We start from the raw sequence: 23,050 nt of genomic DNA, 5'->3' as shown, positions 1-23,050 counted from the left end.
TAAAATTTGAATTTTGACTACAACTTCCACTAGGAAAATGTCAACTCGATTGGAGGAATTTTTGGACACGAGCTTGCTTCCAAAGAAAGATTCATATTTGTTCTCCGTGTGCTGGAGTGGAGCCTACCCTGGATGGCATATGCTCCCAGCTGGGCAGCAGTGTTGACAGGGCAGGGCAGCCGGCCCTGAAGCACATCTTGCTTGACCTGCAAGAAAAACTGGTATCTAAAAGAGAAATGGGGAAAAAAAAAAAAAGATCAGTGGCATCTTCCAACACTCGGACCTGAAGTTTCAGACCCTGATAGTCATCGGCAACAGCCCTCCATCACCATTAGTGGAAGAAAAGCCACTTCCTTTTGGTGAGGGAGCCGCTGAGCACACAGGAACTACCGAGACACCCCTGCTGGGGCAACACCGGGGCCGAGGAGTACGGGCACGGCGTCAGAGGGGCTGCGTGGCCTCCCAGGCTGGAGGTCCCCAGGCAGCCCATCTCCCTGCCGCGCTGGGGCGGCGAAGCGTCTACACCCGTACGGTTAACACGCAGGCGACAATCAGCCATTCTCCGTCCTCCCGGTACTGCCGCCACCATGACCACTACGACTGGCCGTACCTGGAGGCCCGACCAGTGGGACCAGCCTACACGACGAGCTACCTCCAGGGCCACAGGTCATGGGCGCAGGCCAGACAGGCCATCAGGGCGCAACCGCAGCCTGTGGCAGGCCCACTGTCCAGGGCGCTGGCTCGACGCACAGGCAAACCCTCGCCCTGCTGTGATAGTGCCACCCACTGGCCTCCACATGGTAAGTGACCCCTTCCCACTGTCTTACATCCAATAGCTCACGGAAGACGCTAGGTCACTACTATCAACACCTCATCGCACGGATGGAGGAAGTAACAGATGCAGAAACGACGTCGCTCATCCAAGGAGCAGAGCCCGAGCTGAAACCCGGGCAGTCGGAGCCCAGGGCCTCGGCAGCAGGAGGCTTCGGCTTCACCCGCCCCCTTCACTCCCTTGGCTGGGGCCGGGGGCTTGTGAGCTGCCCACACTGCCCTCGGCTGCCATCACACACACACACACACACACACAGTAGTCGGCCCGTCGTGGCTTCTCTTTCTTTGGAAGCTGACTCTCGAGGTCACTGCCGAGGGCAGCAAAGGGGCAAAGGAAATGAATCCTAAAGCTCTGCAGTGACAGCGTCTCTTCTCTAGATGCTCGCCATCAAGGCCCCCAGTGAAGGAATCCACGAGCCAGACCCTACCTGTTATTACTACTGTTTCTAGAAGACAGATACCAAGTTCAGCTCCCTCACAAGCTCCACATCTGTGCTTCCAGTCTGCCCATTCAGGGGGGCAGCACTGTCTGCAGGGGTCCAAGCAGGAGAAACCACCCAGCGACATATAACCTGCGCCCACATCCAACCCCCAGGGCTGCTGCCTTCTGGAATCCACACACCTGTCCGTCGCCTGGGCCGGGTCGCTGTCCACAGGGCTTCTACGACCTTCCGTGCCCTGCGTCACTCATGCCTATCTCCCTTCCAAACAACCTCCTAAGAGGTAAGTGGAATCTAAGAGAAACACGGGATCCCATCACGGCCATGAGCAACAGACACAAGCTTTAAAGACTTCACTTTACTCTCAGAATAAAGTCTGGACCTTGGTGACAGCAGAAGCAAGGGCAGCGTGGTCCTAGGTCGGCCTCCCCACGAACGGACTCCGGGGCCCGGGGTCACGGTTGCAGCCCGCCACATGCACCTGCACGCGGAGGCTGCTTTCACAGGAAATCCCACTGTGGCCCACAGCTACACGGCCGGCGTCCCAAGGCCCAGCTTCATGGCCCTGGTGACGTGGCTCTGGGAGCCAGGAGAAGCTGCTGCGAGCAGCCCGGTTGAGTGAGAGCGGCTGCCAAGCGTCAGGAGGCGTCGGCAGGCCCTAGGCGCCCCAGAGCCCATCTGCAGCCTTCCCCCAGGCAGGCCGGCTGCAGGAGGCATAGGCCAGTGGGTGCTTTTACAGAAAAACACCAAAAAGCAAGTCGAGAAGATCCACTGTTTCCTCTTCAAGTCACACCCACGCCTTCCTGACACCCCATAACAGTGTGTCTTGCACCAAGTGTAAAACTCCAAACAACCAGTGGGAAAAAAAAAAAAAAAGGCTCACAGGGCTTGTGCTTCCTGAGCCAGGTCTTTCACCACTGACAGTGACCACGGCCGCTCCCTGACCTCATTCACCTTCCCAGCCTGCTGCGACCATGCCCCAGGCCTGGACGCCCGTCCTGGGTACCGACGCCCTTGGTTGCGATCCTCAGTCCTCCTCCCCGAGAGGAGAAAAGCAGAGGGAAGCACAATTAGCAGAATGTAAACGCAAGAGCATATGAACTAAGGAGACGCTTTGCCGGAGTTACTAGTGCTGGCTGGAAACCTGCATTCAGTGGCACACTTTCTCTGCTAACTGGGAATTTCTTTGCCTGAAGTGGAATTTTATTTATTTATTTATTTTAGGAAATGGGTCACAGACACACACTTGTCTTGTTCTACGAAGGCGTTTATAACATCTGACTGAGCAGTCAAATCACTCGCCAAACACAGAACCAGAGGGACCTGATCCACCAGAGTTTGCTTTGAAGGAAAAAAAAAAAATGACAGAGATGAAGAAACAGCTTCTCAGCTGACACAGAGAGAAAGGCAAACAGAGAGAAAGAAACGGGGACCCTATCCCATCGGGGATGACAGTCCCAGTGCACAGGTCTGGGACATAGTAACTTCTCAGTAAGCAGTTGCTGACGTGGATGGACATACGAGTGAGGAGACAGATGGCCAAAATGGAAAACACCCAACATTGTTTGCTGTCTTTGAGAAATTCCCAATGAAAAAGAAAAAAGGGGTCTGTTCGAACTTCCCCCAGACAGCCTGTTTCTCAAAGATACCAGAGATCGTAAAGTCAGTGCATTAAGGAAAAAAAAATCCACTAAAATCAAGACAAACTATTTTTAATTAAGAATTTGATTAATCTTGGAGCACCTGGGGGGCTCAGCAGTTGAGCATCTGCCTTCAGCTCAGGGAGTGACCCCAGGGTCCTGAGATGGAGTCCCACGTTGGGCTCCCTGTATGGAGCTTGCTTCTCCCTCGGCCTGTGTCTCTCATGAATAAATAAATCTTTTTTTAAAATTCTGGAAAAATAAAAGTGTGCTTAATCTTTACCACAGGAAGCATCATATTACTTTTTTATAAGATAAATTTAGAATATAATAAAATTATACTTTCATATGCTGAACGTATACATAACTAACTTCATATGACTTATTTTGTCAATCTTACGGGACTCACAGTCTAATATTTTATTTAAATCACAGATTTAGGGCTGTTGAGTGTTTGCCTCTGTCACTCTAAGCTTTGACTGGATCTCGCGTCCTTGTGTGTCTCTGGTCTTGACAAGGGGGGCCTGCACCCCAGTGGGCCCAGCAGAGCCCTGCTCATGAGCGCTACACAGGCGAAAGCGTGAATGATTCCCCTCCAAGGGTCCGGGTTTGGACGGTCAGTTATGGGGTGGCCCTGGTTATCCTGGGCCCTTACTGGGAGGAAAGAAAATGCTCCCTAAAGATGAGCCACTCACTAGGGACGATTTCCAGACTCATTCTGGCACAAAATGGAGGCATTCTCCAGTTATCCCACGTTCCCTGAAGAGCACTGCGCTGACACCAAGGTCGCTCGAACCCTTGAACCCCACTAACAAGTGTTGGGGAGAAGCGGACGGCAAAGGAGGTTTGCTTGAAGAAAGGGCAGAGAGACCCCGTTCTGTTCCAGAGCCCAAACCTCAGAGTTCTCTGGGATCCGGAAGCCAGGGGTGCCTTAACCTCCTCACCTGAGGTGGGCCCTCCAGGGATGGGAGGCGCGGCTGGGACACGTGGAGGTGTGACCACAGTGCCCAGTGTGCCTGACGGAGATGAGCTAAGAGGACGGCAGGATGGATTTCTGCCTCTGCACAGATGGGGCCTGGCACGTGGCCGGAGCCCAGTCGTGACGGGCGATGCCGAAGGGGGGACAGGGGAGACAGCGCGTGTGGCCCGAGGAGGACAGCAGTGGAGGGAGCGCACGCTCATGCTCAAGAAGAGGGACCAAACCAGGAATAACGCCTTTGCCTCAAGAGGTAACACTGATGATTAAAATACAGGAACAATCACCTTACATGTGTGCAGTCCTCTGGAACCCACAAATTCCTCTTGCATCCCTACCAGAAGGTGACCCTCGTTCCTGACTCTACTGCGCTGTTCAGTTAGAGAAGGAGGGCCGGGCTCTGGAAGCAGATGCGCAGCTGCAGCTCAGTCGGGGGGCAAAGAAGCTAGAACAAGCTAATCCTCACAAAGTGAAAAACAGGGATCACCATATTAGAGTCATAAAATTTTAGAAATAATTGATTAGCTTAAGGTCAGCCTCAAAAAAAAAAAAAAAAAAAAAGCAAACAACTCCAAAAAAAAAAAAAAAAAAAAAACTAGAAAGCACTGCAAACCAAAATCAAAAGCAAGTGCCTATTTTTAAAAACTAGAAAGTACCCATCGGGTACAATTCGTTTGGAACATTATTTTCCTTTTTGGAAACGGTTCCTAGATCCTTAAAGGTTCATTAAGATTTCATTTCGCAGACAGGACAGTGTGCACGGAATGGACAGTGTGCACGGTCGCTCTGGCCGCTCCTTCCGGGAGGACAGGACCCCTCCCTGTGGTCCCCGCTGCATCTCCCTCGTACCCAGAGCACCGCAGCACCCAGCTCCACATCACTACCGAGCGAAGGCGGGTGGCTGACTGAACTCTGTCCTCAGATACAAGCTCAGGAAACAGGCAACAGGGCTGCTGTAGGATTCGTAATTGAATGAACAACTACACCCATAAAGTGGGGTTTCAGGGGCTGATTTCAGGCTGGAAGACCCACCTCAGGGCTCCACGCTGGTCTTCTCCTCCCTAATTTTTGAGTCAATAACTTGAAAACATTAACTACTTCTCATCCTTTTCACTCTAGCTGTCCCCACCACCCACTGACACATTTTTGTGTCACGGTCACCACTTGGCACCCTATGCATTCCCCCTATGCATTCCTCTCATCATCTCTCCCCCTCCCTTCCTCTCATTGTCTTTTTGAAAACAATGATTTCTTTTTTATGGATGAGAAAATCGAGACTTTAGAAGGTTACACAGCTTGTTCAAATTTGCACAACTACTGAGAGGCAGAGAATGGACACAAACGTCAGCCTGACTCCGAAGCCTGTCTTTTCTTTTTCTTTTTTTTTTTTTTAAGATTTATTTCAGAGAGAGAGCGAGAACACGCACAGGGGGAGGAGCAGAGGAAGAGGGAGACAAGCAGACTCCCTGCTGAGGGGGGCCCGACACAGGCTCCATCCCGGGACCCTGAGGCCACGACCGGAGCCAAAATCAAGAGTGGGACGCTCAACTGGCTGAGCTTCCCGGGTGCCCCCCAAAGCCCGCCCTCCACTCACTACGCTTACCAAGTGCGCGCGGGACACAGAGCTATAAAGGACCCAGAGTACGTGGACGGCTCTTGTGATTGTCTGAATCGGGCCTGAAAATAAATTTAACAGACGAGGGCATAGACTATTTAGACGGTCGGCAAAGAGAAGAGACGTTGGGTTCATTCTGCACGAGCCCAGAAAGAAAACCCGGTGCCGACAACAGAAGCGGCAGGATTTCTCACTGGATTTCCCGCCGCTCCCCAGACAGGAAGGTGCCCTGCCTTTACCATGTTTACAAGGAAGCCGACCGAAGCAGCAGGAATGTTGTAGAAAAGGTTCAGGCCAGGGCACAGGAGTCCTAAACGCAGAGTCATCCTCGTAGTCTCCCAATCCTGTTCGTTTCCGAGACCTTTCAGGCCGCTGAGCAGCTACTCCATGTTCGTGTGCTTCTAGTCACTTCCACATTTTTCGTCTCCGGGACCTCACTTCCCTGCGTATCACACTCACCTCTCGTGTTGTTTCCTAAGCTCCACACCCTCCTGGAAGGCTGCGTCTACTATGGGCTACGTACCTGAGACAATTCAAGGCCGGTGGTATCTGTAGTTTTAAAAGAGAACCATCCCCACGGGCAGGGGTATATAAATCACGGAATACTACGGGGGAGTAACAGACGGGCGAGGGTGGGGAGGCCCGCACAACACGCGTGGGATGGCGTGACGGTCAAGGATGCTAAGCACGTGGAAGGACGGGCACGGGCATGTCGCGATGTTCACTGCAGTGTTACTACTTCATGCCACAACTTAGTGACCACCTGAGCGCCAATACCGAGTAGGCGAGAACAACCTTCCAAAGAACGGAAGCAGGAGCAATACTCATCGTACGCATGCTGGCCTTGAGCACGGTCTTCCTCCATGAGCAGACATCGCGGGATCTGGGGCTCGGGTCGTAGTTTCTGCTTTTGCCAAACTCCTCTCACGCAACTGGCTCCCTTATCTGCTCGCTTAGATGAACGTGTCCATGCGAGCTGGTGACCTTCTCTTCAGGACACGCTGCAGAGCTTATACACGGAGATCACGCTGGACGCACTTTCAACTTACCTAATTCAACTACGTGTTTTGGGCAATGGAAGCCAATTCTTACAGACAGCGCAACCTGGTTCTTGGCTACGTGACCTTGTCTGATATTTGAGGAAGAGCAGGTGTGACGGACACGCCGTGAGGCTGCTTGTTACACAAGTCTACGTGTCTTCCTGACGGGCTGGTAGATTCTGAAGGGAAGGTTCTGCTCATCAAGATCTGGCGAGCAGATTTAAAGTCGTGTGTCGTACGACACTCGCCTTCGCCCTATTAACAATAAACCGAGCACCTTTGGGAAGCCAGCCCTCATTCAAGGTGTAACTCCCCTGAACTGCCAGAGTCGGGAGAGGATGAAAGCCTACCAGGCGCTTACCGACCCAGACACAACGGGCGACCCGAGGCCGACGTTAGTCGCAGCGCCCTCCAGTGCCTACGAAACCTGGTGGGACAGGTGTCTCCAATCTTACAGCCAAGGAACATGAGGCACGGAAAGTGAAGGGCTTTCCTCGTGTTTTCATAAAATGTTATTCCCTTGCAATTTCCTAATGAGTTACCCTGATGTGTGTGCATGTTTTTACCCCTTGGACTCAGTTTCCCCATGAGCCCACAGCTCAGAAATCCCTCAACTGCAGAGACGACTCAGGAAACTCTAAGGTAAACATGACCCCTCTCCCAAACGTCCTCCCAACACAGCGGCCCCTCCCCACGGAGGTGTGCCCCCCTCCCCCCACCCCGGTCAAGCAGTTGCAGCAACGTGGTGGTGGGAGACATGAACGCAGCTTGGCACAGTCCTGAAAGAGAGGCCTCGTCGCGCACTGCGCGAGGAAAGGTCCACCCAGCCCTCACTCCTCTCCCTCCCGTGTAAGTCAACAGTCTGAGGAAGAGATGAAAGGACAGAACAGGAACAAAACCACAGGCCGCCCTTATGATGGAAGATGTGATTTCCAATGTTTCCAGTAACACATTCGGCTTCCCCTGAGCCTGAGACAGGAGGTCACTGGGAAAACCGACCACTTAAGGCGTAAGCTGCGGAACAGCCTTCTGCTTGCGGCTGCCTGGCCTTCATAAGCCACCCTCACGTGTTGGCGTGGACTCCTTTAACAACATAATACCAATTGGGGATTGTGCCCTAAACAAAATAAAATATCTGATGACGAAGCCCTTGGGTGGCTCCATGGTTGAGCGTCTGCCTTTGTCCCAGGGTGTGACCCCAGGGTCCTGGGATCGAGTCCCACGTCAGGCTCCCTGCATGGAGCCTGCTTCTCCCTCTGCCTGTGTCTCTGCCTCTCTCTCTCTGTGTCTCTCATGAATAAATAAATAACATCTTTTAAAAAATAAAATATTTAATGACAAAGGTGAAGGAATACATTGTAAAACATTGTGGGGTTTTTCTTTTTCTTCCTTTGTACTAAAAGCAAGTATCTTTTCATTTCCTACACAGGTACGTGAAGGCCCTGGACCACTGATAGGTAAGCTATAACCAATTAAAGAGAAACAACTGGCTGTTCAAACCTGTATTTACACATGCAACCCGAGCCCTAAAATAGCTTTCCTTTCCGCGGTTCAATGACTCCTTTCACATGACTTCAAAGGCTGAATGCAGTCTTCACAACAATGATACAGAAATATCCCATCACAGCAGATGCAACATCCATCATCACGTCACCCGGGTTCATGCCATTGTCCACACACATCCATCATCGGGTGCTGATTTGCCTCACGTGATGCTAGTTTAACTCTCTTCGTGGAGACACATTACAAAGCAAGCCAGACACCCACCCACTGTCTGACCCCAACTTACATTAAATAAAGCCTTTAGTCTATGCCGCACAGGTACTGTTCAAATGCAAAGTTAATACATACCTGGTTATTTCTTCTTTAAGCTTACACGGATCTTCGGCGTAGAATTTAATACCAAAATACAAGGTATATGGAGGTCCAGCTAAAATAAGAAACAGAAATTAAATTTCATGTTATAAGTTACTCAAAGTAGAAGAGTGATATTTACGATTACTAAAAACTATGCTCACCAAAAATATTTGTAAACTACCTATTGGATAAGGGGTTAATATCCAGCATACACGAGGAGCTCCTATGACTCAATAGCAAAAAAAAAAAAAAATTTAAAAATGGGCAAAAGAATAGAATAGGCATTTTTCCAAAGAAGACACACATAAATGTCCAACAGATATTTATTTATTATATAATTATAAATTATTTTTATTATGAGAAGATGCTCAGCATCACTAAACCATCAGGGAAATGCAAATGAAAAACCACGAGATCACCACCTGACACCTGTAAGAACGGCTGTCAGCAAAGGACAAACGTGTCGGGGAGGATGTGAGTGGAAGGGAGCCCCGTCCGCTGTGGCTAGGATCGCAAACTGGTTCAACGACCACACAATCGGGCCATCGCACTACGGGGCACTTATCCGAAGGAGAGGACGCCAGGATCCCGAGGCCGTGTCTTCCCTCCGCTGTTCACGCAGCTCTAATCACCATGGCCAACGTACAGAAGCAAGCCCAGCGTCCGTCGGTGCACCAGGGGAATGAACATAGATGCATATACACCCAGTCGATGCCTTATCATCACTTCTGCATGGTTGAGCATGTGTGTGTGTAGGTGAGGGTAACACGCACACAATAAAATAGTATATAGCCAGAAAAAAAGAAGAAAATCTTCCCATGTGAGGGGACACAGATGAACCTGGAGAACATTACGAAGGTGACACGAGCCAGACACAAAAAAAAACACAACCGCCCGATGTCACCTCCATGCAGAATGTAAAGGAGTCACACGCACAGATGCAGAGGGTAGGACGGTGGCACCAGAGAAGTGGGAGGGAGAAACGAGGATGTGCTGGCCAACGGCTACAAGTCTCGGTCACACGAGATGAATCAGCTCTGGGGGCCGAGCTGTATGCTGAGACCTGCTAAGACGACGCATCATAGATCTTCTTGCTCCCATGACACACACACGCCCACTATGCAGAGGGGACACATTACATCTTCAACTTGCCTGCTGACCTTCCCTCGCTGAACACGTGTATTGAAGCATCAAGTTCTGCATCTTTAATGTGTATCATTCTTATACATTAGAGGTACCGCAATAAAGTTCTTTTTTGTTGTTTTTAAAAGATGTAGGTGCTTATTTTGGCGACAGAAAGAGAGTGAGGGCTCACGTGGAAGGGACGGGCAGAGGGAGAGGGACAGGAAATGCCAAGCAGACGTCATGCGGAGCATGGGGCCCAGCACCAGGCTCCATCTCACGTCTCCGAGATCTTGATCTGAGACGAAACCAAGAGTCTGGCGCTTAACCACCCGCGCCACTCAGGCGCCCCCTCAATAAAGTCTAAAAAAATCATAGTAAGAACTTCTAAAAGCACAAGAAAATAGAAAATTAAAGACAGGACAGAGAATTGTGTAACAGCAGGACCTCAAGTCTGCAGATATCTGTGCAGGTTATGGGTTTAAGTGTTCATAGACACAGGGAAAAAGATCAAATATTTGAGGATGTTGCCTGTTCTTATCCCTAGTGAGGTCATGCACAATTTCCATTTGTTGATAACTTCCCCACTTTTCATGTTTTCTACAACACGTGTTTTTTACACAATGAAGAAAAATCCATGATAGAACCGATGGTTAAAAAAAAAAACCCAAAAAAGATAAAAGAAAAAATTTTAAAAAAAGAAAGAAAAAAACCACCCACCTACTAGTATTGCAAAAAGTACAAAAAATGTATCCGCCTGAAAGCAAGACACAAAAAAATCGGTAGAGCCTCGGAACGTCAATGCTTAGCAGTGGGAGGACCACTGAGGTCTACACAACACACACATACGGTCCCACGACCGAGTACACGGCAGAGGGGCACTGGGTGCTGATTGGGAAAGATGTGCCATCGCCTTCGGGCGCCAGAGGTATGATCCCTTTTTGGTAAAAAAGAAGGTCAGCTATTCAAATATGTTTTCCCCCCAGAAGAATACAACAGAAACGACTAACACCGGCCGGCCTTGGGGAGAACTGGGCCCCCCAGGCCCCGGCTTCCACGAGGCACAGTCCACACATCACGCTGGGATAGGTCTCGAGTGTAAGGTGCGATGGTTCGGGGGGCGAAGGGAGTCCCCCCGCCAGGCTGTGTAGCACACTCCTCCCTTGCATATTTATTCCTGCATGTGCGTGAGAAAGTTACAGTCCACGCTTAACCAGAGTGGTCATTTTCTTTCCATATATATGTCTCCCTTTTTTAAGAAAAAAAAAAAACCCACCAGGGAGGCTGTGCAGTGGGAGCACGGGCAACACTGGTGTCACCCCCGCCCCCTCCTAAGAACGTGCCCTTGTGCATCCAGGGACACCAGAACGGGGCTCGGTGGATGGAGCAGCAGAGCCGAGCCACGAGGCCAAGCCAGGGGACACCCCGAGCCTGTCGCCGCCGGCCCGCAAGCCTGTTTCTGAAGCCGTTGCCCTGGGAGGCCAGGCACCGACGCCCAGGACCCCCTGAACAGACCCCGGCGTGGCCACTGTCGGAGGAGCAGAGGCCGGGCCGCAGGGTGGACCCAGGAGTCACCAAGGCGCGCGGCCATGGCCCGAAGGAGGGCACTGAAGGCCGCCGCAATTGCCTCACTGCCGGCCGCTGCCCCGGGGCATAGGGCTTCGAGTGTCTAGAGGTGCCCTGCACAGGAGGAAAGCCGGGGAGGTGGCGCCAGCAGTGGCACGGAGGATTTAACGCCACCCCACAACAGCTGCGTGGTGCATTTTGTGTCAAATGTTTTATACCTCTAAAAAGATAATTTAGGAGGAGGGGCGAGATGGCGGAAGAGTAGGGTCCCCAAGTCACCTGTCCCCACCAAATTACCTACATAACCTTCAAACCATCCTGAAAATCTACAAATTCAGCCTGAGATTTAAAGAGAGACCAGCTGGAATGCTACAGTGAGAAGAGCTTGCGCCTCTATCAAGGTAGGAAGATGGGGAAAAAAAAATAAAGACACAAAAGGCCTCCAAGGGGGAGGGGCCCCGCCAGGAGCCGGGCTGAGGCCGGGGCGAGTGTCCCCAGGACAGGAGAGCCCCGTCCCGGAGAAACAGGAGCTGCACCAACCTTCCCGGTGGAAAGGGGCCCGCAGGGAGTTGGAGCAGGACCCAGGAGGGCGGGGATGCCCTCGGGCTCCCGGGGACACTAACAGGCACCTGCACCCCGGGAGAGTGCGCCGAGCTCCCTAAGGGCTGCAGCGCGCACGGCGGGACCCGGAGCAGCTCGGGGGGCCCGGGCGGCAGCTCTGCGGAGGGGGCTGCAGGGCGGGAGCACGAATCCAGCAGCACAGGCCCCGGAGCACAGGGCGCCGGGACACAGCCCAGGACCCGGCCTCCCCCGGGACAGGCAGAGGCCGGGAGGGCCCAGGACAGCGAGGACGATCCTTCCCCGAGCTGAGCAGATCAGTGGCCCCACCCCGGAGCCTCCAGGCCCTGCAGATGGAGAGCCCCAGAGCTACTGCGGGAGCTGACTCCAGGGCTGCAGAGCTGGGCCCGCCACTGCGGTTGTTCCTCCTGGGGCCTCACGGGGTAAACAACCCCCACTGCACCCTGCACCAGGCAGGGGGCAGAGCAGCTCCCCCAAGTGCTAACACCTGAAAATCAGCACAGCAGGCCCCTCCCCCAGAAGACCAGCTAGAAGGACAAGTTCCAGGGGAAGTCAAGGGACTTAAAGTATACAGAATCAGAAGATACTCCCCCATGGGTTTTGTTTTTTGTTTTTTTTTTTCTTTTCGATTTCTGATTGCTTCCCCCACGCCCCCTTTTTTTCACCTTTGTTTCTTTTTCTCTTTTTCTTCTCTTTTTTCCTTTTTTTCTTCTTTTTCTTTTTTCTTTTTCTCTTTTCTTTCCTTCTCTCTCTCTCTTTTTCTTCTTTTCCCAATACAACTTGTTTTTGGCCACTCTGCACTGAGCAAAACGACTAGGAAAACCTCACCTCAAAAGAAAGAATCAGAAACAGTCCTCTCTCCCACAGAGTTACAAAACCTGGATTACAATTTAGTGTCAGAAAGCCAATTCAGAAGCACTATTTTACAGCTACTGGTGGCTCTAGAAAAAAGCATAAAGGACTCAAGAGACTTCATGACTGCAGAATTTAGATCCAATCAGGCAGAAATTAAAAATCAATTGAATGAGATGCAATCCAAACTAGAAGTCCTAATGACAAGGGTTAACGAGGTGGAAGAACGAGTGAGTGACATAGAAGACAAGTTGATGGCAAAGAGGGAAACCGAGGAAAAAAGAGACAAGCAATTAAAAGTCCATGAGGTTAGATGAAGGGAAATAAATGACAGCCTGAAGAAAAACCTACATATAATTGGGGTTCCCGAGGGCGCTGAAAGGGCCAGAGGGCCAGAATATGTATTTGAACAAATCATAGCTGAAAACTTTCCTAATGTGGGAAGGAAAACAAGCATTCAGATCCAGGAAATAGAGAGATCCCCCCCTAAAATCAATAAAAACCGTTCCACACCTCAACATCTAATAGTTAAGCTTGCAAATTCCAAAGATAAGGAGAAGATCCTTAAAGCAGCAAGAGACAAGAAATCCCTGACTTTTATGGGGAGGAATATTAGGGTAACAGCAGACCTCTCCACAGAGACCTGGCAGGCCAGAAAGGGCTGGCAGGATATATTCAGGGTCCTAAATGAGAAGAACATGCAACCAAGAATACTTTATCCAGCAAGGCTCTCATTCAGAATGGAAGGAGAGATAAAGAGCTTCCAAGACAGGCAGGAACTGAAAGAATATGTAACCTCCAAACCAGGTCTGCAAGAAATTTTAAGGGGGACTCTTAAAATTCCCCTTTAAGAAGAAGTTCAGTGGAACAATCGACAAAAACAAGGACTGAATAGATATGATGACACTAAACTCATATCTATCAATAGTAACTCTGAACGTGAACGGGCTTAATGACCCCATCAAAAGGCGCAGGGTTTCAGACTGGATAAAAAAGCAGGACCCACCTATTTGCTGTCTACAAGAGACTCATTTTAGACAGAAGGACACCTACAGCCTGAAAATAAAAGGTTGGAGAACCATTTACCATTCGAATGGTCCTCAAAAGAAAGCAGGGGTTGCCATCCTTATATCAGATAAACTAAAATTTACCCGGAAGACTGTAGTGAGAGAGGAAGAGGGACACTATCTCATACTCAAAAGATCTATCCAACAAGAGGACTTAACAATCCTCAATATATATGCCCCGAATGTGGGAGCTCCCAAATATTTAAATCAATTAATAACCAAAATGAAGAAATACCTTGATAATAATACACTTATACTTGGTGACTTCAATCTAGCTCTTTCTACCCTGGATAGGTCTTCTAAGCACAACATCTCCAAAGAAATGAGAGCTTTAAATGATACACTGGACCAGATGGATTTCACGGATATCTACAGAACTTTACATCCAAACTCAACTGAATACACATTCTTCTCAAGGGCACATGGAACTTTCTCCAAAATAGACCACATACTGGGTCACAGATCGGGTCTGAACCAATACCAAAAGATTGGGATTGTCCCCTACATATTCTCAGACCATAATGCCTTGAAATTAGAACTAAATAACAACAAGAAGTTTGGAAGGACTTCAAACACATGGAGGTTAAGGACCATCCTGCTAAAAGATGAAAGGGTCAACGAGGAAATTAAGGAAGAATTAAAAAGATTCATGGAAACTAATGAGAATGAAGATACAACCGTTCAAAATCTTTGGGATGCAGCAAAAGCAGTCCTAAGGGGGAAATACATCGCAATACAAGCATCCATTCAAAAACTGGAAAGAACTCAAATACAAAAGCTCACCTTACACATAAAGGAACTAGAGAAAAAACAGCAAATAGATCCTACACCCAGCAGAAGAAGAGAGTTAATTAAGATTCGAGCAGAACTCAATGAAATCGAGACCAGAAGAACTGTGGAACAGATCAACAGAACCAGGAGTTGGTTCCTTGAAAGAATTAATAAGATAGATAAACCATTAGCCAGCCTTATTAAAAAGAAGAGAGAGAAGACTCAAATTAATAAAATCATGAATGAGAAAGGAGAGATCACTACCAACACCAAGGAAATACAAACGATTTTAAAAACATATTATGAACAGCTATACGCCAATAAATTAGGCAATCTAGAAGAAATGGACGCATTCCTGGAAAGCCACAAACTACCAAAACTGGAGCAGGAAGAAATAGAAAACCTGAACAGGCCAATAACCAGGGAGGAAATTGAAGTAATCATCAAAACCTCCCAAGACACAAAAGTCCAGGGCCAGATGGCTTCCCAGGGGAATTCTATCAAACGTTTCAAGAAGAAATCATACCTATTCTACTAAAGCTGAGAAAGATAGAAAGAGATGGAGTACTTCCAAATTCGTTCTATGAAGCCACCATCACCTTAATTCCAAAATCAGACAAAGACCCCACCAAAAAGGAGAATTACAGACCAATATCCCTGATGAACATGGATGCAAAAATTCTCAACAAGATACTAGCCAATAGGATCCAACAACACATTAAGAAAATTATTTACCATGACCAAGTAGGATTTATCCCTGGGACACAAGGCTGGTTCAACACTCGTAAAACAATCAGTGTGATTCATCATATCAGCAAGAGAAAAACCAAGAACCATATGATCCTCTAATTAGATTCAGAGAAAGCATTTGACTAAATACAGCATCCATTCCTGATCAAAACTCTTCAGAGCATAGGGATAGAGGGAACATTCCTCGACATCTTAAAAGCCATCTACAAAAAGCCCACAGCAAATATCATTCTCAATGGGGAAGCACTGGGAGCCTTTCCCCTAAGATCAGGAACAAGACAGGGATGTCCACTCTCACCACTGCTATTCAACATAGTACTGGAAGTCCCGGCCTCAGCAATCAGACAACAAAAAGAAATAAAAGGCATTCAAATTGGCAAAGAAGAAGTCAAACTCTCCCTCTTCGCCGATGACATGATACACTACGTAGAAAGCCTCCACCCCAAGATTGCTAGAACTCATACAGCAATTTGGTAGCGTGGCAGGATACAAAAATCAATGCCCAGAAAGCAGTGGCATTTCTATACACTAACAATGAGACTGAAGAAAGAGAAATTAAGGAGTCAATCCCATTTACAGGGAATAAACCTAACCAAACCATTTATAGGGAATAAACCTAACCAAAGAGGTAAAGGATCTATACCCTAAAAACTATAGAATACTTCTGAAAGAAATTGAGGAAGACACAAAGAGATGGAAAAATATTCCATGCTCATGGATGGCAGAATTAATATTGTGAAAATGTCAATGTTACCCAGGGCAATTTACACGTTTAATGCAATCCCTATCAAAATACAATGGACTTTCTTCAGAGAGTTGGGACAAATTATTTTAAGATTTGTGTGGAATCAGAAAAGACCTCGAATACCCAGGGGAATTTAAAAAAGAAAACCATAGCTGGGGGCATCACAATGCCAGATTTCAGGTTGTACTACAAAGCTGTGGTCATCAAGACAGTGTAGTACTGGCACAAAAACAGACACATAGATCAATGGAACAGAATAGAGAACCCAGAAGTGGACCCTGAACTTTATGGTCAACTAATATTCGATAAAGGAGGAAAGACTATCCACTGGAAGAAAGACAGTCTCTTCAATAGATGGTGCTGGGAAAATTGGACATCCACATGCAGAAGAATGAAACTAGACCACTCCCTTGCACCATACACAAAGATAAACTCAAAATGGATGAAAGATCTAAATGTGAAAGAAGATTCCATCAAAATCCTAGAGGAGAACACAGGCAACACCCTTTTTGAACTCGGCCACAGTAACTTCTTGCAAGATACATCCACAAAGGCAAAAGAAACAAAAGCAAAAATGAACTATTGGGACTTCATCAAGATAAGAAGCTTTTGCACAGCAAAGGATACAGTCAACAAAACTAAAAGACAAGCTACAGAATGGGAGAAGATATTTGCAAATGACGTATCAGATAAAGGGCGAGTATCCAAGATCTATAAAGAACTTATTAGGGGATCCCTGGGTGGCGCAGCGGTTTGGCGCCTGCCTTTGGCCCAGGGCGCGATCCTGGAGACCCGGGATTGAGTCCCACGTCAGGCTCCCGGTGCATGGAGCCTGCTTCTCTCTCTGCCTCTCTCTCTCTCTCTCTCTGTGACTATCATAAATAAATAAAAAAATTAAAAAAAAAAAAGAACTTATTAAACTCAACACCAAAGAAACAAACAACCCAATCATGAAATGGGCAAAAGACATGAAGAGAAATCTCACAGACGAAGACACAGACATGGCCAACATGCACATGAGAAAATGCTATGCATCACTTGCCATCAGGGAAATACAAATCAAAACCACAATGAGATACCACCTCACACCAGTGAGAATGGGGAACATTAACAAGGCAGGAAACCACAAATGTTGGAGAGGATGCGGAGAAAGGGGAACCCTCCTGCACTGTTGGTGGGAATGTGAACTGGTGTAGCCACTCTGGAGAACTGTGTGGAGGTTCCTCAAAGAGTTAAAAATAGACCTGCCCTACGACCCAGCAATTGCACTGTTGGGGATTTACCCCAAAGATACAGATGCAATGAAACGCCGGGACACCTGCACCCCGATGTTTCTATCAGCAATGGCCACAATAGCCAAACTGTGGAAGGAGCCTCGGTGTCCATCGAAAGATGAATGGATAAAGAAGATGTGGTCTATGTATACAATGGAATATTCCTCAGCCATTAGAAACGACAAATACCCACCATTTGCTTCAACGTCGAGGGAACTGGAGGGTATTATGCTGAGTGCAGTAAGTCAATCGGAGAAGGACAAACATTATATGTTCTCATTCATTTGGGGAATATAAATAATAGTGAAAGGGAATATAAGGGAAGGGAGAAGAAATGTGTGGGAAATATCAGAAAGGGAGACAGAACATAAAGACTCCTAACTCTGGGAAACGAACTAGGGGTGGTAGAGGGGAGGAGGGCGGGGGGTGGGGGTGAGTGGGTGACGGGCACTGAGGGGGGCATTTGAGGGGATGAGCACTGGGTGTTATTTTGTATGTTGGCAAATTGAACACCAATAAAAAATGAATTTATTATAAAAAAAAGAAGTGGTCAAATTCTTCCAAGCAATTAAGGGGGAGCCTGTGGCCCAGAGCGAAAAATGGCAGGGATTTGAGGATAATGGCATTTGCAAATTTAATATCATAAAGCTCTTCCTCTAAGTTTTGGTCCCTGCTGCTTTCTCAGGTCCACTGTGAGACACAGGTTGTAAGCTTTACTGCTTGACCCCAATAATTGGAATCGGGTCTGGAAAAGAGGAGGCAGGCACCAGAAGAATCAGTCACAGAGAAGGATGTTGTTATAGGCGGATCATGCTCTCCAAAAATTCATTATGTTCAAATCCCAACCTCCAACACCTTAGGAGGTAACCATGTTTGGCCATCACTTATTTGAAGTGGTGATTAAGTTAAAATGCGGCCAATGGAGTTGGGGTCCTATTCTAATAGGACTCGGGTCCTTATGAGAAAAAGAGATACCAAGGATGTGTATAACCAGAGGAAAGACCATGTGAGGACACCAAGCCAAGGAGAGAGGCCTCAAAACCAAACCTGCCAACATCTTCATCTTGGACTTCTGGCCTCCAGAACTGTGGGAAACAGTGATTGTTGCTTATACCAACCAGGGTGCGGTACTCTGCTATGGCAGCTCTAGCAACTAATATAAGATGTGAATAAATATCCATGTTTCATTACAAAATAGTACTACCAAATTCTAAAAACTGCCAGTTATTTTTGTATGCTAAAATTCCTGTCCCTTTTTTTGATTAGTTCTTGTGTTTCGATCTTGTATGCGCCACATTTGTATTGTATTTACAGTAATTCACAATAGATTTGATTTTGCTATTCTAAGATGCTTCCTGTTTTGTTTTCTAAATATAACCAACTGAATTTTTCGAAGGGTGTTTTAGGAAAGATGACATTTAGATCTCAAATTCCACATGCTGACCCAGCAAATTCAACCCAAGACCCTGCATCTTTCTCACAGATATGTTTAGGCTGATTAATTAGATGCTTACCACTTCAAGTATCTGACCTTGATGAAATTAATATAATGAAATACTAAAATATGATTAAATATTAAATTTCATTAATAGTTATAAAAAAATAAAAAATAAAAAGATAATTTAAAAAAAGATGACTCTGCTGCACACCCAGGGCCGGCCCGCAGGGACCCACATGCGCACATCCCTGTGAACAGAAACCTGGGCCCCGGAGGCCGTAGTTACAGAATATATGGCCTCAATGTGGCACCCGGCGACTGCAGAAGATCCCTGCCGGTAAGACCCGGGGCCCCCAAAAACACAGGGGGCCACGAAGCCATGGAAAGCCCTCGGGACACAAGGGCACATCAGAGCGTGCGAGACACAACATGCTCTCGACCCTGAGGAGCTCCAGCTCTTGGAAGGTCAGTGGTTGACCCTTTTCTTCAAATCAATGCCTCTCTGCCTTTTTCTTTTTAAGGTGAAAATATAAAGACAAAAAAAAGTTCTAAAATCCCTGGCAAGTCAAAGGCGGGCAAAATGGAGTATGAAGATGTGATGTACTTAGAGTCCGTATCGACCAAAACATCCCCAGGGTTAGAGGGGGAGTCTGGCCGCGCCCACGACACCCACATCCCCACCCTGGGGCCCGAGCTCATCCCCGGGGCCCCGCGCCCAGTCACCCCAGGACGCCACAGTACCTCCAACACCCCTGAACAAAATTAACACGAAATACCTACTGTTGATCAGTTCTTTGTGTTCAGCGAGGGTTCTTGCAGGATCCAGCCAATACTGTGAGGGGGGGAAAAAGGGTAAAATTGTACGCATTAGTTGTTTTTCAACAGCCTTTACTTCAAGCATGCTTGCAAAGTGTTATTTTAAACGACATTGAAATAATAAATATTTGGCTTATCACATGCATGGAAAAATGCAGGTGAGAGCTTGCTGCAGCTCGGACACCAAGAGCAAGACGTCGATGCTCAGCAAGGAGCAGAGGAGGGAACAGCACTCACAGGCCCTCGAGGACGCTCCCCTAGCGACCCAGGTCAGGAACACCCAGGTGCTGGCGAAGGCTGTCTGCAAAGCCTCCCCGCCCCCCCCACCCCCCCCCACCCCCCCCCCCTCCCCCGTCGGCCCTGCACCCGCTGCTCCTCCTGGGATGCGCTCATCCTCCTCGCTCCCCATCCCACCCCTTCCAGGCAGCACCAACGGGCACCAGGAAGGGGCTGCAGGACACCAAGGAGAGGCGCTCAGCGCAGCAGCCGAGCGTTGGCGTCCCAGACTCTGTATCTAAATCAATACAATTTTTATTCTCGACCTAAAATTTTCAACACGAGCACATAGGGGTTTTTTTATTTAAATTCAATGAGCCAGCATTCCAGTTTTCAACAATTCATCAGCTGCATATAACGCCCAGGGCTCATCACATCACAGAGCACATAGTTTTTTTAAAAATCTGGAACATCAGTACCCTTAGGATGTTTTTTAAGTAAGAACAGGTCTAGGGAAGCCTGGGGGGATCAGCAGTTGACCTTGTTGCCTTGGACCCAGGGCGTGACCCCAGGGTCCTGGGATCAAGTCCTGCGTTGGGCTCCCCACAGGGAGTCTGCTTCTCCCTCTGCCTGTGTCTCTGCCTCTCTCTGGGTCTCTCATGAATAAATAAATAAAATCTTAAAAAAAAAACAAACAGGTCTGGAGGGTGAGGGTGAGCTGGTGATGTCGGTTCTGAACATGCCGCATCGCAGATCCCACCTGAGACATGTGCAAGAACACTCTTACTCTAGAGCCAATACTTTCCACCACTTGATAGCCCCGGTCTGCATGTTTTCTGCAGGCTTCTGGAGGCCTGACTACCGTCCCTTAAAGCGGCTACTATCAATGTCACCACTTCATAAATGGGGATACTGAGGCACAGAAAAGTCAGGAGGGTCGCCCGATGCCGTACAGCCGTCCCTGGGGGTGGGGTATAGATGACTGCAGACAGTCTGGATAAAGAGTCTGCTCCTGCTTTCTGAGACGTGTGGGGTGGAGATGCACCTGGGGGATCACCTGAGCCCTTGATGCACCTGGGGGATCACCTGAGCCCTCGACAGGCATAGAGATATGGAGCTGACGGAGGAGGTGGGAGAGTGCAGCATACCTGACAGTGGGAAATGAGAGCTCCACCCGGGCAGGGGCTCCAGCACAGTCTAAGCTACACAGTGTAATGGTCTGAGGTCAGAATAAGTCACAGCCTTCACCCCTCACAGTTGTTTTTCTCGTGATACGAACTTCTAAGAGCCTCCCTCCCGGCAACTCTCAAAGGACCAACACAGCGGAATCCACTGCAGTCACCATGCTGAGCACTGATCCCCAGACCTCATAACTGGGAGGTCTCACTTTCTGTCCACCTTAACCCCCTCCGCTCCACACGCCCTGGAAGCCACCAGTCTGTTCTCTGCATCTAGGAGCCTGGTGTTTGCTTCTATTTTTTTTTTTTTTATTTTTTTAAAGAATCAATCGATTGATTGATTGATGATTGATTGGAGAGAGAAGGTGCACATGCAGGGGGCTTTTCAGACTCCACGTATACGTAAGATTATACAGTATTTGCCGTCCTCTGTCTTATTTCCCTAGGCTCAATGCACTCAAGGTCCATCCATGTTGTCACAAGCAGCCTATGAAATATGCCATTTTTACAACTGCATGATATTCCATCCTGTATGTGTGTTACATCTATAATCAATCCATGACATACGAGTGTGTGTATATATATATAAAAAATCCCACATCTCCATTCATCCATTGATAGATGCTCAAGCTGTTTCCATGTCCTGACTACCAAAGTCTCAATCTGTAATAATCCAGCAGGACAGACTTCCTGTCGTCCTTTCCAACACAGAGAACTCACATCATCACTCACACATCTTATCAGTCATTATGGACACTTGCCAGAACATGAGGTCAGAAAGTGAAACCTCACACTGCAAAATACAGTGAAATCAGGGTTCAAGAAAGAACACCCTTTACCCACAGCGGGGCCTGCCTGCTAGCGCCCAGCAGAAGGGCCATCTCTGCTCAGTAACACTCCGAGTGTTTGGGGGCAGTGGGAAGGATACAGACAAGCACACGGTTTCATATTTTTGATGGAATTATTTCAGGGACGAATAGTGCCAGAAGCAGACACCTTACACGGCCTGTATCCAGTTAGTGCGTCGGAAAAATGACTGACAAAACCATTATGGTGTTTAGGACGAGGCAAAGGAAAAGTCATCATCAAGACTAGATAGGGCTAAGCAGAAGAAAACCTGAAAAGGGGAAAACAGGGGAACTGCTCTCATGGGAGCAAAATGAGATTTTCAAGGACTCATCAGGGTCGATTGAACCCGCAGGTCAAGAAAGGTAAGTGCTCCAAGTATCACTTGGACTTAAGGGCAAGAGCCCCTGAGGACAGTTCCAGTGCCGGGATGGCTACCGACGCTGAACCCTGAGAGGTTTAGGAATGAACAGGCTTTGGGAAGTGGAGACCATGCTTCGTGGTCACACGTGACGTGTGACACGGAGGGATCAATATGGCAGCAGACGGATGAGTGCATGGGAGTGGGGTAGGGGTCCTTTAGCTGGGAGGGACCTGAGCATGCCCAGACCCTGAGCGCAAGGAGTGAAATGCGGGAGAAGCTAGAGATACAGGAAAGAGGTGGTAAGACCCAGGCCGGGGGCACTGGGCTCTTGCATCACGAGACGGGAAGGAAGGGTGGGTGTGTGCAGAGGACCAAGGAGCTGGGGAGCTACCAGCTGGCTGTTTCTATTGTGTCGATGAAGGAGACAGGAGGTCCCTGGGGGGAAGAAGACAGTCACATGCCAGTGCATCTCTAAGCTTCCCCACCCCCGACCCCTGACCCCTGAAGTCGTGGGGCAGGAGATCCAACACGCTGGTCCCCAAAGCCAAGCTGAATTCCATATCCTGAGAAAAGCTCTATATATCGAACTTCTGCCCTTGACACAGCAATTTGTACAGGAGCCCCCAAGTCAGACAGGACGACTGTTCATTTTGAAGCCAGAAGCAATTCTGGGACATCGCACTTCTCATTACTGCCTTCCATACCAATTCGGCGCATCTTCAGAAACCTCCGGAGGTCTTCAGGAGTCCGGAGCAGATTTGATCTTGCCTCTTCTATCCTCCCGACTGTTTCCTCCTTTCCCCTCCTCCACTATATATATATATATATATATATATATATATATATATATATATATATATATTTATGATAGACAGAGAGAGAAAGAGGCAGAGACACAGGCAGAGGGAGAAGCAGGCTCCATGCAGGGAACCCGACGTGGGACTCTATCCTGGGACTCCAGGATTGCTCCCTGGGCCAAAGGCAGGCTCTAAACCGCTGTGCCACCCAGGGATCCCCATCCTCCACCTTTCTAAACAAGTACCACCAGCAGTAGTTTCCTCCAGCCT

At 48.4% G+C, this 23,050-nt stretch overlaps 1 protein-coding gene across 2 annotated transcripts in view; it reads right to left on the bottom strand.

Annotated features, from left to right (window-relative positions):
• The window catches only part of EPB41L4A (erythrocyte membrane protein band 4.1 like 4A), a 176,910-nt gene that overhangs the window by 76,357 nt on the left and 77,503 nt on the right, over positions 1-23,050 (bottom strand). For both annotated transcript variants that reach the window (XM_072736581.1, XM_072736582.1), the window contains 3 exons: positions 19,344-19,395; positions 8,394-8,472; positions 128-225 (listed from right to left, as the gene is read on the bottom strand). In XM_072736581.1, coding sequence (XP_072592682.1) covers positions 128-225; positions 8,394-8,472; positions 19,344-19,395 — 229 coding nt within the window. The remainder of the gene's footprint in view (positions 1-127; positions 226-8,393; positions 8,473-19,343; positions 19,396-23,050) is intronic.

This window comes from Vulpes vulpes, chromosome 14 (assembly GCF_048418805.1).
Source record: "Vulpes vulpes isolate BD-2025 chromosome 14, VulVul3, whole genome shotgun sequence".
Taxonomy (NCBI): Eukaryota; Metazoa; Chordata; class Mammalia; order Carnivora; family Canidae; genus Vulpes; species Vulpes vulpes.
This window is presented reverse-complemented; position numbering and strand designations above follow the sequence as displayed.